The 13,190-nt window shown below is 40.9% G+C and overlaps 1 protein-coding gene across 1 annotated transcript in view; it reads right to left on the reverse strand.

Moving 5' to 3' along the window:
• Positions 1–261: 261 nt before the first annotated feature.
• NALF1 (NALCN channel auxiliary factor 1) overlaps positions 262–13,190 on the reverse strand; it is a 622,620-nt gene continuing 609,691 nt past the window's right edge. The window contains exon 3 of the mRNA XM_042979975.1: positions 262–1,082. Within this exon, the coding sequence (XP_042835909.1) occupies positions 793–1,082 (290 nt within the window). The 3' untranslated portion in view covers positions 262–792. The remainder of the gene's footprint in view (positions 1,083–13,190) is intronic.

The following is a 13,190-nucleotide window of genomic DNA, read 5'->3' on the forward strand; positions in this document are numbered from 1 at the left end:
GGGCGGGGCCTGGGAAGGGGCTGGAGGGGGGTGGGGCGGGGATGGGAAGGTTGGGGGAAGGGGATTGGGGAGTCGGGAGTGGGGATGGGATGATTGGGGGCAGGCATGGGATAGGGAGGGTTTTGGGGAGGGGACTGGGAGGGGCTGGGGATGGGAGGGGGCGGGGAAGGCAGTCGCTTTCGGAAGCGGGAGGGAAGAGTTAGGGGTTTTTTTATTTTTATTTTTTGTTGTTTTCTTTTTTTTGTCTTTTTTTATTTTTTTATGATTTTTTTGTTGTTGTTGTATTTTGCTATATACCGCGAGGTCATAGCAATCATTCCGCTAATAGAAACTGACAGGACATAGAGACAGAACTATCTGATGAACACACACAATGACTAGAAATATATATATATAGAGAAAGAGAGAAAGAGAGAAAGAGACAGTGAAGACTTAGTTTACCTCTGAGAAACCATCCCCAAAAAATAAATCCTGTATTAACAAGTGCAAAAAAATAAAAGAACAAATAAACCCAAAATCAAAGGAAAGCAAATAAAACCTCCAAACATTAAAACACAGTGTATAAAATGGTGTGAGAAATTTAAGTCACTTTACAGCCTTTTAGTCAATAAAAAGCTGTGTTTGTGTCCTCGTTTGGATCCAGGCCCATCTTCTGAGATTTTACCCTAAAGGCCCTGCGAGAAGCGGTTGGAGGGTAAAAGCACCCAGTGTGTCCGAGCGGCAGCGGGCGGGTGCTGGGTGCGCCCCGGCGGGGCCCTGGTGGCCCTGGTGGCCCTGGGGTGGCCCTCCCGGCTACTCCTCGCGCGCTGAGCTGTCTTCCAGCGCGTTGATGCCCCCTACGCTCAGCGCCGTGCTGTTCTGCGCCGCGGAGGCCGTGAGCACTGTGTGCAGGAGAATCAGTACGAGCACACACAGTTTGAGTCTGCTGTTGCACAGTCTGGTTGCTGATGACACTGTGAGTGACGTCCTGTGACAGGGGCCGCTGGTCCCCACCGTCCCTCTGGAGGGCTTGCTGGGGCGCTCTTCTCTCCTGACATCACAGCATTCGGGTTCATCATTGGTTAGGAAGGTTTCGTAGAGCCCTGGAGGGTGAAGACAGGACAGGGCCCGGTTAAAAGGCGCCAAGAGCCACGGGCAGGAGCTCACACAGTACAGTGAAGCTGTTACTCTAACGTTCTGATCCACAAACTCTTACAGGCAGTTAAGCATTTTGTAAAGGAAAGGCAAGTCAATGCAACGTGGACACATAGTCAACCGGTACTTTTAAGTTCCTCACTGCGCTCTTTTTACATTCCCGGAGGCCACACCAGGGAAGCTCTGGGTTGTGATGAATACAGAGTGAAAGGTTCCATTAGGTCCAAAATCAGAACCTGAGGTTCTGGATCAGCTTGGTGACCAAGGCTGTACAACCATCCTTTTTCTTTAGAAGGAATGCGATTAACTGATGTAACAGGTAAAGTAACAGTAACTACTTGTGCTAAGAGAAACAACCGAACAATTGTAACATCATAGCTCTAGGAACCAGCTTTAGTAATCACTTCCTCTCGACCTCGCCCTGTCCTTAGCTCGCCTTCTTGGTGAATGGGCAGAGCCTTCTAAGCATCCAATGGGGACATTTCCGTTGGATTTATTTTGTAAATATTGTTCTTTTTCTTCCATTTGCTGTTCTACTGCAGAAGACCTATCTTATGCCTGGACCATTGCAGGAAGAGGCTCTCTGTTGTTCTATTTCCAACCTCCCCTGCCTTTCCAGGAATGCCTGCCGCCTCTCTTTTATCTTCCCTCCTCCCGGAATCTCTTCTCTTCCTCCCTTCTCCTTTCCCTGCTTCCTCTATAATAATGCATTGTTCTTATTTTTAAATTGATACATGGATATTTTAGAAACTTTCAAATTGGTGAAAAGAATAAAATACTTGGCTACCTCTAATCTTTCCAATCTTGTTTCTTGCTCTGTTATATATAATTTTGTTAAGTAGCTACAGAACCCATTTTGTATCTTTTGTTTTTTTTTTTTTTTACCTGACAGCAACACTTTTGCAAGAGTGTTAGCAAAAACTTTCTACGCAGATTTTATTATACTATCCTCAAGCTTGAAACTTTAAAAGTGAGGACAGAGTAGTTACAAGGATTAAATCAAGATTTTGTATGTAAAGAGCTTGGCTTAGTGCCTAGTATACAGAAGCATGAAAAATTTGGCTCCTCTTAATAATAATAGCTAGTAGTAGTGTCTCATTGTCTCCACCTAACTAATACAATCTAAAATACCTTTTCCCATCTCTGCTGACTCATTGGCCAATGTTCCAGACAGACAGCCTGAACTGCCGGTTCTTCCAGAGCACACGATACCTTCACCACTTCTCAAGCTGCTTTTTCTTCCTGGACTTTTTTCCATCAACTCATAGACCTTACTCTCATTTATCTTCAAGTTCAGCTTTCCTGACATTGCCTGTGTGAAGTCTATACTCTCTCCTGGGCTGCTAGTGTATTCTGTGGAACTCTTCAATTGTTATCTGTCCTTTTCACCATAAGTGCTAGTTTTATGTCAATTTCCTTATTCATCTGTCATCTTAAAAGCAGGAACTATGTATTTCAGCTTTGTGTTCCCACTATGTAAGAATGCCTGAACAAAACAGATACTTAACAAGCACTTATTACATGAATAAACTCAATACATATTTGTTTAATTAAAAATCTATTAAATAAGATATTATACACTGCAATCTTCAGTTTCTTTTAAAGAAATGACCAAGATATCCTTATAATGATGCTTACAATATTCATTTCTTCTTAGGCATTCAAAGGTAAACTTCACCTTCTCCTAGATAGAATACGGAAAAAAAACTGAATTAATGAGGTCTGCATCTCCGACATTTTTATTGTATGATATTTTCTTTTTGCAAATAAGATACCTCACTAGTAGACTAATCATTTATTGAAGTATACATTTTCCAAATTATATTCTACAAAAAAGAGAGTTTATAGTTAAGATTATAAGAATAGAAATCTAAAGTTCATTTAGATCAACATTTTAGAAAGTTAATAGTGAGAATATATATATTTGACAATTTCATCCAAATAAGAAGCTCTTCCAAATGTGTTCAGAAGCTAGTTTACTGATGTATAACTAAAGTCATTTCAGAAAGAATAAGGCAGTTCATTTAGGCCCATAAATGTACTATTCTGCTTGACTGATAAAATTCACACTTTCTTTCCCCCTTGTCCATCCTTTTATAGGATTTTTTCAGAATTATACATGCATATATATTAATAATCAAATAATTCCACAAGATATTAAAAAAAAATTCTTCCACCTCCCCCAGCCCCAATTTTTCCTTCTCAGAGACAAATACTTGAGCCTCTTTCTGCTGTTTCTGTATTTAGCTACATTTCTGGAAATAACCTGTTTTATGCTTTTCTTGATTTTTTTCCCTTTTTATCTTTATAGACCTCCCCCTAGGGCACGTGAGGATAAAATACTCATTTTTCAGCCCATATGCACCTCCCACTCTAAGTTCAGCATGCTTCCCTGTATTACGACGTTGTCAAAACAAGTCTTAACTCAGACATGCAGTCACCTGGAGATCTCCGTCCCTCGCCATTCTGGTTTTCCAAGAGCTAATCATTATCTAACAGTTTCCTACGTACTCACGACTTCAACCCCAAATCCCTCCCAGTTGTTTCGGCAGAATGGGGATGTTCTATCAGCTTTATCTCCCGGAGTCTTTCACGATCTGGACCTGTTGCTTTTATGCCTGGCGCACAGCCACCAGCCTGACAGCCTCAATGAACGACCCCCTGGGGACACCTGCAGCTTGTATCCTGTGGCTCTCTTATTGAGGAATAGCTCCTATGTCCTTTCTGGGTTTGGTAGACCAAGGTAGTATCTTCGTAAGGAAAAGCTCCTGGTAGCAAATTTCTGAGATGCCGCATGTCTAAAAATGTGTTTATTCTACCTCATATTTAATTTCTTGTTTGGCTGAGCATGGAATTCTAGTTCAGAAATTCTTATCCTCCAGATTTCTTTCTGTGCATGACACCCTTCTTCAGTTGTTGGGCTTCTGGGCCCCGCCTTTTAGTTTTATTTTATTTTTTAATGTTTATTTATTTTTGAGAGAGAGAGAGGGAGGGGCAGAGAGAGAGAGAGAGGGAGACAGGATCCCAAGCAGGCTGTTCACACTCAGTGTGGAGCCTGCTGTGGGGCTCAAACTCACGAACTGTGAGATCATGACCTGAGCCAAAGTCAGATGCTTAAGTCAGACCGCTTAACCGACTGAGCTACCCAGGCGCCCCTGGGCCCTGCCTTTGAATTCTCTTATCTCATTTCTCTTTATGCCACTGCATCTCTTTGCTCTACTTTCTGGAGGCTTTGGGGACTTGTATTGTGTAATGATATTATTGAGTTTTTTTTTTTTTTTCCTATCACATTTTAATTTCCAAGAGTTCTTTCACGTACTCCGAATGTTGTCGTTGTTTTGTTTTGAACTGACTGGTCTCATTTCACAGTGGCAATATATTCTTTCATCGTGGAAAGATTTGCAGAGCTTTTATTTGTCACATTTTATTTCCTCCCTGCAGGGGCCCTGTTTTCTTCAAGTCATTTTTTTCTTCTTGGTTTGTTCATCTCTTATTGTTTACGCGAGAAGCCTGTGCGTTCTGGATCCAATGTCTGCAGGAGAAAGTATTGCAATGGAGCACCTAAGCAAGGTTGTGAGTGGCCTGGGAAGGGGACCTGCCTGAACTGTTTAGATGGAGAAGTTTGTACATTTCTTTGGATCAGATTTCCCAGAAAACATGCGGCCTATTTGTCCAGGAGAGCAAAAGCTCTTTGAACCTTATCCATCCTTCCATCCTTTCGGATTTATGCCTAAAAACAATTTCTTTTCTGTTGGGTCTGCCTAGAAAACATCACTGTACTTTTCTGTACCTCATTCTGCTCTGTTCCATCTCTGATTCATTCCCCCAGCTAGAATAATACCAGCAGGTGGATCCAGAAACCGTCTCTCGGCCCCTGGGCATCTGCCTTCGATCATCAGGGCATCTGTGAAGGGCCATTCCAGCTCCAGATACTGTCCCTCTGAGAATCCTGCTTCCCTGACCCCCTGGCAGGTGCACTTCCGGGATCAACCACCTGCTTCCTGGGAAACAGACATGCTTCCTGGGAAACCTACCCCCAGTGGCTGAGTCTTCCACATCATTCAAGGGACTACCAGAACTTATTTCCAGATGAAAAGAATTCATTTCTCACACAATAATTTCATTGCACAAATGAAATTCATTGCACGTTATATATATTAGAAAAGGAAAAGGTTACGAAAGGGAAAAGGGAAAGGGTTACGAAAGGGAAAAGGGAAATTTTCAGTGAATGAAATGTTCTGATACATTTTGCTTACAAAATACTCTATTTGAAATCTCTAACGAATCATTAGCTGCCATTTGGCATTAAGTAATAATAATAATAATAATAATAGGAATTACTATTCTATCCTATAGTACCAGCCTCATGGAGGTTTTTTTGGAGAATTAAATAATATACACAAATTGCTTAGAATGGTGCCTGCAGATAGTAAAACCTCACATAATAATTATTGCTTTTGTAAGTTGGGACAAAGAATAGAATCAGATTTATTATGGTCGGGGGGAGACGCCTGGGTAGCTCAGTCGGTTAAGCATCTGACTTTCGCTCAGGTCATGACCTCATAGTTCATGGGTTTAAGTCCCACATTAGGTTCTGTGCTGACAGCTCAGAGTCTGGAGCCTGCCTCCCATTCTGTGTCTCCCTCCCTCTCTGCCCCTCCCCCGCTCACGTTCTGTCTCCCTCTCTCTCTCTCTCTCTCTGTCTCTCAAAAATAAACATTAAAAAATTTTAAAAAGGTTAAGGGCACCTGGGTGGCTCAGTCGGTTGAGCGTCTGACTTTGGCTCAGGTCATGAGCTCACAGCTCCTGAGTTTGAGCCCCGCATTGGGCTCCGTGCTGACAGCTCAGAGCCTGGAGCCTGCTTTGGATTCTGTGTCTCCCTCTCTCTCTGCCCCTAACCCACTCGCATTCTGTCTCTGTCTCTCTCAAAAATAAATAAACATTAAAACAAAATTTTTAAAAAAGATTAAAAAAAGAATTTATTATGAGGAAAGACTTTAAAAAACATCCAATTCAAATTCTTTTTCTGTTTTCAGTTGGTCTGAACCACTCATGGAAGACCCTTATTTTTAATAGCTCAAAACAATTATTCTAGTCTAGTCATTACAAATATTATCTAAGTACAGGAATATCAAATGTTCTAAGGAAATGGTTAAAATAAACACATGATAATATTTAAATATAATCCTTCATTATCTCAGTAATTTACCTTTCACCATCTTTAAGTCCAGAAATATATGTCTATTAAGATATCTGAACAAGTAATATGCTTAATATTTTTCTGAATGCAAAAGTTTAAGAAACAGTAAAGTAAAAAGAAGGGGAGGAAATCACCCCAAATCTGACTTCATTAGGATGAATGAAGAAACAAGAAGAAACTGCTGCATTTGTTTTCCCAAATGTTTATTCATACAGACACATAGATTCACACATAAGTGTGCATGTAATTTATAGATTTCACATGTGAGTAAGATTCTATTCAGCATGTGTGACTGCACATTGTTAATCTTTATTTGGTTTGGTAGGAGTGATTTTAAACTTTGTGTATATTACTAAGTGAGATTATATATGTAATATACACACAATATGTATGTGTATTCTATATACATAATTACGGAGTTTTAGAAACTCTAGTTTGGAATCTAAAAAACTTTCTGGATACCAGCTTTTCTTCAAGGTCATTTGCATAATTTTACAGTTTCTTTGATGGCTATCAATCTGTGAGGGTTTTTTGTCAAGTCTGATCATTCATATTTCTCTAAAAATAGCTTGTCTTATTGATAGTTTTACATGTATTAATGCAGAGTTACGCATATTTGAAGACTAGGCTTCTATATCTTCTTTATTGTTAATACTCTATTTCATCTTTTTTTTTGTCCCTGATAAGACTTGAAAGATTTTTTTTTTGCCCACTTTCCTTTGCATGATCAGAGATACAGGTCTTGAAATAATGGATATGTTCTGATATTTATTCTGTTTGCTAATGCATCAATTTCTTAATTATGTTATTTCCTTCTTCATCCTTTGTTCAATCTTCTCTTATTATCCCCCTTGTAACCATATTGAATTGAATCTTACTTTACTCGTTTGAATTCGTGTTTTTCCTTAATAAGTTAGTTATTGCTTTCAATTTTCCTCTGAGAATAGCTTTAGCCAATTCTTTCATGTTTTAATTTGCCACGATTTTACATTTTCTGTAACCGTAATGTACATTTCCTTTTATATCTAAGTGACTTAAAAGAGTGTTTGATGGCTTTTTAAAAATGTCAGCTGATACCTTTTCAAAACGAATTTTGTCACTAACTTCAAGTTTTATTTACCTTAGTTTCAAGCACGTGGCCTTTAAAAAAGTTCTTTTTCTCAGAGAGCTGGGTGGCTCAGACGGTTAAGCATAAGACTCTTGATTTCCACTCAGGTTAGGACCCATGAGTGCCCGACATCCAGCCCAGCCTCAGGCCATGTGCTGACAGTGCAGAGCCTGCTTGGGATTCTCTCTCTCCCTCTCTCTCTGTCCCTCCCCCTCACTTTTGTGCACCCTTTCTGTCTCTCACAAAATAAATACATATACTTAAGAAATTTGATTTTCTCTAATTATTTTCTTTGTGGTTTTTCTTTGCATTATGTAAAACTATTATCTTGCTATTTTTTGCAAATATTAACATTGCTAACAATGCTTAGTCTCTGTGTTTATATATTTTTTGCCTATTAGAATGTCACCCACAGAGAAATGTGTCTTCTACAACAACAGTTGTAATGATTTTGCTTTTTTTTTTTTAATTTTTTTTTTAACGTTTATTTATTTTTGAGACAGAGAGACACAGAGCATGAACGGGGGAGGAGCAGAGAGAGAGGGAGACAGAATCGGAAGCAGGCTCCAGGCTCTGAGCCATCAGCCCAGAGCCCGACGCGGGGCTCAAACTCACGGACCGCGAGATCGTGACCCGAGCTGAAGTGGGACGCTTAACCGACTGAGCCACCCAGGCGCCCCTATTTTGCTTTTTATACATTTGGCTATTATGTCAGCCACAGACATATGTATGTCAGGTACAGAAAATTCATAAATCTTCACATTTTTCACTAGACATTTACTATAAATCAAGAAAACATGACACTTTGTTTTTGGTGAAGTTTTATTGTTGTTTTTATTCCTCTTGTTGTATAGAGCATATTTTGTCTGGTATTAATATAAACTTCACGTGTATTAGCATCCATGCAGATACATCATCTGATATACCTTTGTCCATTATTTTAATTTTTCTTGGTCTCTTTATATTTTCTCTCCACTGTGTTCTACATGTAAGTTTCACAATGATTGAAAAGGGGAGTTTAACCCATTTACATTTATTGTCGGATCTACACTGCTTGGTCTTGCTTTTATCATCATATAATAATATTTCCAAACATTTAAAATTGTTTCTTTACCACTCCCTTTGCTTTCTATCATTTTCTGTGTGAGCATATTTAAATGCTATTTTTTTCATAATTTGTTAAATGCTGGCTGTTATTAATTCTACTTGAACTTTAGCTTTTAAAAAACCATACACACTTGAACTTAGATTTGTCTAATTACCAGTATCACTGATAAGGAGGTTAAAAAAATTTTGTTTCTTCCATCTCCTCATTCTGTATCATTTTTTGGCTACCATCAGATGTCTTAAACTCAGTTATTGTCAAATTACTCATATTTTATATCTTCTCACCTAGTAACTATTATTTAAAAAGTTTTTTTAATGTTTATTTATTTTTGAGAGAAAGAGAGAGAGAGAGAGAGAGAGTGGGGGAAAGGCAGAGAGAGAGGGAGACACAGAATCCAAAGCAGGCCCCAGGCTCTGAGCTGTCAGCACAGAGCCCGACGTGGGGCTCAAACTTACGAGCCATGACCTGAACTGAAGTCAGTCGCTCAACCCACTGAGCGACCCAGGTGTCCCTCACAGTAATTATTAATAATGTTTGCATATTGCTTTATATCTATCTTATTCAGGGATTAAGTGGTTGCAATTAAGAGAAACCCAGAGGAGCTAATTTGGGTGAAAAAATGAAAAGAACAAGAACAGGTGGCGGGAGTAATACTGGAAAAATTCAAGCCTATTTCATGAACTGCAAGGCCGAGAGCATACCAGGCAGCATGAAGGACAAATCACGGGATTACTGTGGCCATCAGAGAGGGACGTGCCCTCCCCCTGGTGGAGGTGAGCACTGTAACCCGTATGCCTGGATTTCCCCCTGCACACCTCCCCCAGCAGGCAGGCTGGGCTGCCTTTTCATGCATGTGGTCACACAGGACTCCAGCATTTTGTTCTCTCAGTGCAGTGCCGTTGGGGAGTGACAGGGATTGTGGGGTTCTCGTGACACACTCCTGGGGAGGCAGATCCACGGGACTTGTTTCTCTCATCCGCGGGGGACCAACCAGCCACACGCTAGAGAGAGATTCCCGCAGAACAGATGAAGCCTTGGATACTGGTCCAGTCTTTTTGAAAGAGAAATATGACGTCCAGTGGTCAAAGACATATTTTCCCCTGGAGCCTGTGGGATATTGCCTTCATCCTCAGAACTCGGGACTGTTTGGAATTTAATCTAATTTCTGAAATTTTGCCAGAATGGAGAGAATCACTTTCGCCTGCCCATAGGATTGTCCTCAAGCTCAGGCAAGATATTTCCTGTCATTTCTTTGTTACTTTTCTCAGTTTTATGTGTTGTACATTTTCAACTTATCACATCCCCTGTCTCCATTTCTATGCCACAGCACCTTGGACTTGGCCCCTACATTCTTCATGCTTGTCCCTCCCTTTTGTTTATTTCGATTTCTAGATGGTTGATGCAATACATCTAGCATGTATTTGCAAGTTTTCTTTGTTGCCCTACAATATTTCCTTTTTAAAATCTAAGACCAGTGTTATGGTTGCCTGCTTTGCAGCCCAATTCCCTTTCCACTCTTCTCCTCTTGTCTTAAAGTTTCCGTATGTTCTTGAAGGTTATTGAGTAGATGCTGTGTAAAATTACCCTGCAGTAACTTTTCTCCAATACGTGCTGTAGCATTCTGCTTCTCAACTTCCTGCTTTCATGTAAAGCATATTTTATGAGATTCCATATTTTGTTTTCTGTGTGGCAAAGGTTGAACCAAGTCCCCCACAGAGATATTAAAGACCTAGAACCTAGTACCACAGAATGTGACCTGATTCGGAAAGAGGATCTTCAGAGACTTAATCAAGAGGAGGTCACCAAGGGATACCTAATCCAATATGATCTGTGTCCATATATTAAAAATTAAAAGAAAAAGGAAATTGGACACAGAGACAGACATGGACAGAGGGAACATTGTGAACAGCAGACACAGGGAGTAGGTCGGGTGGACAAGCGATGTATCTATGAGCCAAGGAATACCAAAGTCGCCGGCAAACCCCCAGAAGCTAGGTAACAAGTGTGGAACAGACTGTCCCTCGCATCCCTCAAAAGGAACCAACCCTCCCAACACCTTGATCTCAGATGTCCAGCCTCCAAAATTGTGACACATTTTTCTTACAACAGCCCTAGGAAATAATATTCTGTATATTTCTCTTTTAACAGTGATGTGTCAAAACAGCTCGAGTGACTTTATTACTTACTTGGTTTGACATCTCAACCCCCCCCCACCCCCACTCCCACCAAGGATGGTTAGAAGTGCAGTTAGGGATCCAGTGCTCTGGGTAGCCCTTCCCAAGTTAGTTTCATTCACCTGAATCTTCTCTATGCTGTATTACGATACCCGTGTGACCCACACCTCTTCTACCGACGCTCTCGTGCTGGACTGGAGAGGAAGTCCATGCTTTGCCTTGGGGACCTTGCACGGCTGTTGAGAATGTCTCTGGTCAGCTGGCCCTGACCACAGGAAGTCTGGGAGAATGCTTGCCAGCTCTCTCTCAACTCGCCCTTATCCGTAAACCATTTTCCTCCAAGCGAGTACTTGTGGGATCACAGGTCTCAATTCTTCCAGGGGAGCCCCCGGTATGCTCTAATGTGATCTGATTTCCATTCTTCTTGAAGAAATGGCTCAGTCTCTTGCACGTGGATGGGCCCTTTCTGATGACCTGGAGTTTTCACGTTCCCTCGGTTATTTTACTGGAGTCAGAAGTGGGACAGTCGGATGCTTCTGTTTACTTGGCCACTTACTGTCTGCTCTTCCCCCCCGCCCAATAGGAATTGTTAAAGGTAGTAAGGATAAGACCACATGATAACCTTTTACTAATACCCACCTAAGAGAGTTTATCTGGAATGCATTTTCATAATAAAAAAATAAATGCTTTGGAAATAAACTGGCAATAATGGCAATGAGAAAATTATTACATGTGCATGGAAATAAAAATGCTCGAATAACATCAGAAAGCAAACGTTACCTTTTTTAAACATTTTTTTAAAATGTTTTTATTTATTTTTGAGACAGAGAGAGACAGAGCGTGAGCAGGGGAGGGGCAGAGGGAGAGGGAGACACAGAATCCAAAGCAGGTTCCAGGCTCTGAGCTGTCAGCACAGAGCTCGACACGGGCCTCGAACTCAGGGACTGAGATCATGACGTGAGCCGAAGTCGGACGCTTAACTGACTGAGCCACCCGGGGTCCCCAAAACATCATTACCTTTCTTTCTCTTCGATCCTGATACTCTTCTCCAGGGATAAACACTTTGGATGGATTCTGTTTCCACATTTTTGTTTGCTTTTATGTTGGGAGTGATTATCTTCAGAAGTCTACACGACAAATCCCTTCACCTATATCTTAATCCGGTGATTTTAGACCCACTAAGAAAGCTGTATCACTATGGTTCTCTCTTCCCCCAGTGATCCCTACATGTGGCCAATCATTGCTTTTCTCTAAAAATACAATGACACTTCCCTATGTGTTTGTGCTCTGTATGCTAGTTTTGAATATTGAAAGTAAAATAAAGTACATCCTTAGCGTTCGTGTAATCCCACCTCATTACAATATTACTGAAGATAGTTTAAACATCAGGCAAAACAGATTCTCACTTTTATGCTTCATCAATTCATAAAAATCATGAAAATTTTAGATAGCTTTGTATGTGACTCATGAGTCTCTTGCACATTTTTCCCGAGTTCCAATTGTCTTTCATGTTTCATATGATCAGGAAAGTATTCTGCATTCTTTCCTGTATCGCTAACTCATCCAGCCTCGTAATCATACCCGTCTCGATGTTCTAATACAAACTTTTTTTTTTACATTTTTTGTGGCACAGATATCATCTTACCATTTATTTTTCACTATTCCACCCGCATTAAGATCCTACATTATCTTCTTTGCTGTGCCCTTGTTTCACTAGAGTAAAACTTCAATTTATGTTTCGGCTAGCACATGCGGAAGGTGAACTTTCATGAGTACCCATATTTTTAAAAAATGTTTTTAAGTTTATTTATTTTGAGAGAGAGACCGAGCGAGCAGGGGGAGGGACAGAGAGAGAGGAGGAAAGAGAGAGAGAGAGAATTCTCAAGCAGGCTCCACACTGTCAGCGCAGAACCCAACACGGGGCTCAAACCCATGAACTGTGAGATCATGACCTGAGCTGAAACCAAGAGCCAGATGCCTAACTGATGGAGGCATCCAGGTGCCCCCATGCGTACACATATTTAATTTAAACAAATAAACTTCATTGTCGCATTTTGAAAGGTAGTTTCTCGGGTACAGATCCTAGATTCATAAACTTTGTCTTCTAATAACAGGAGGCATTACTTCACTGTATCTTAGCGCCCAGCGCTGTGGTGGAAATTCTAACTGTGTGTGTTTCCTACTGACGTTGTTAACAGATCGCTACTTACTTACCAGCTAAACCAGCACACATTTATTTATGCACAGTTCTGTGGGTCAGAGGTCTAGCGGGGCTGACTGGTTTCTCTACCCCCTGTTCACAAACCAAAATCAAGACACTGGCAGGGCTGAGTTCCTCTGCAGAGACTCTCGGGAAGAATTCACTTCTATGGCCATTCAGTCTGGTGGTTCCCTTTGCTTGTAGGGACCGGGGTCCTGATGTCCCTGTATACTGTTGACAGGGTAATTCTCAGTGTCCAGAGGCCG

Source organism: Panthera tigris, chromosome A1 (genome assembly GCF_018350195.1).
Source record: "Panthera tigris isolate Pti1 chromosome A1, P.tigris_Pti1_mat1.1, whole genome shotgun sequence".
NCBI lineage: Eukaryota > Metazoa > Chordata > Mammalia > Carnivora > Felidae > Panthera > Panthera tigris.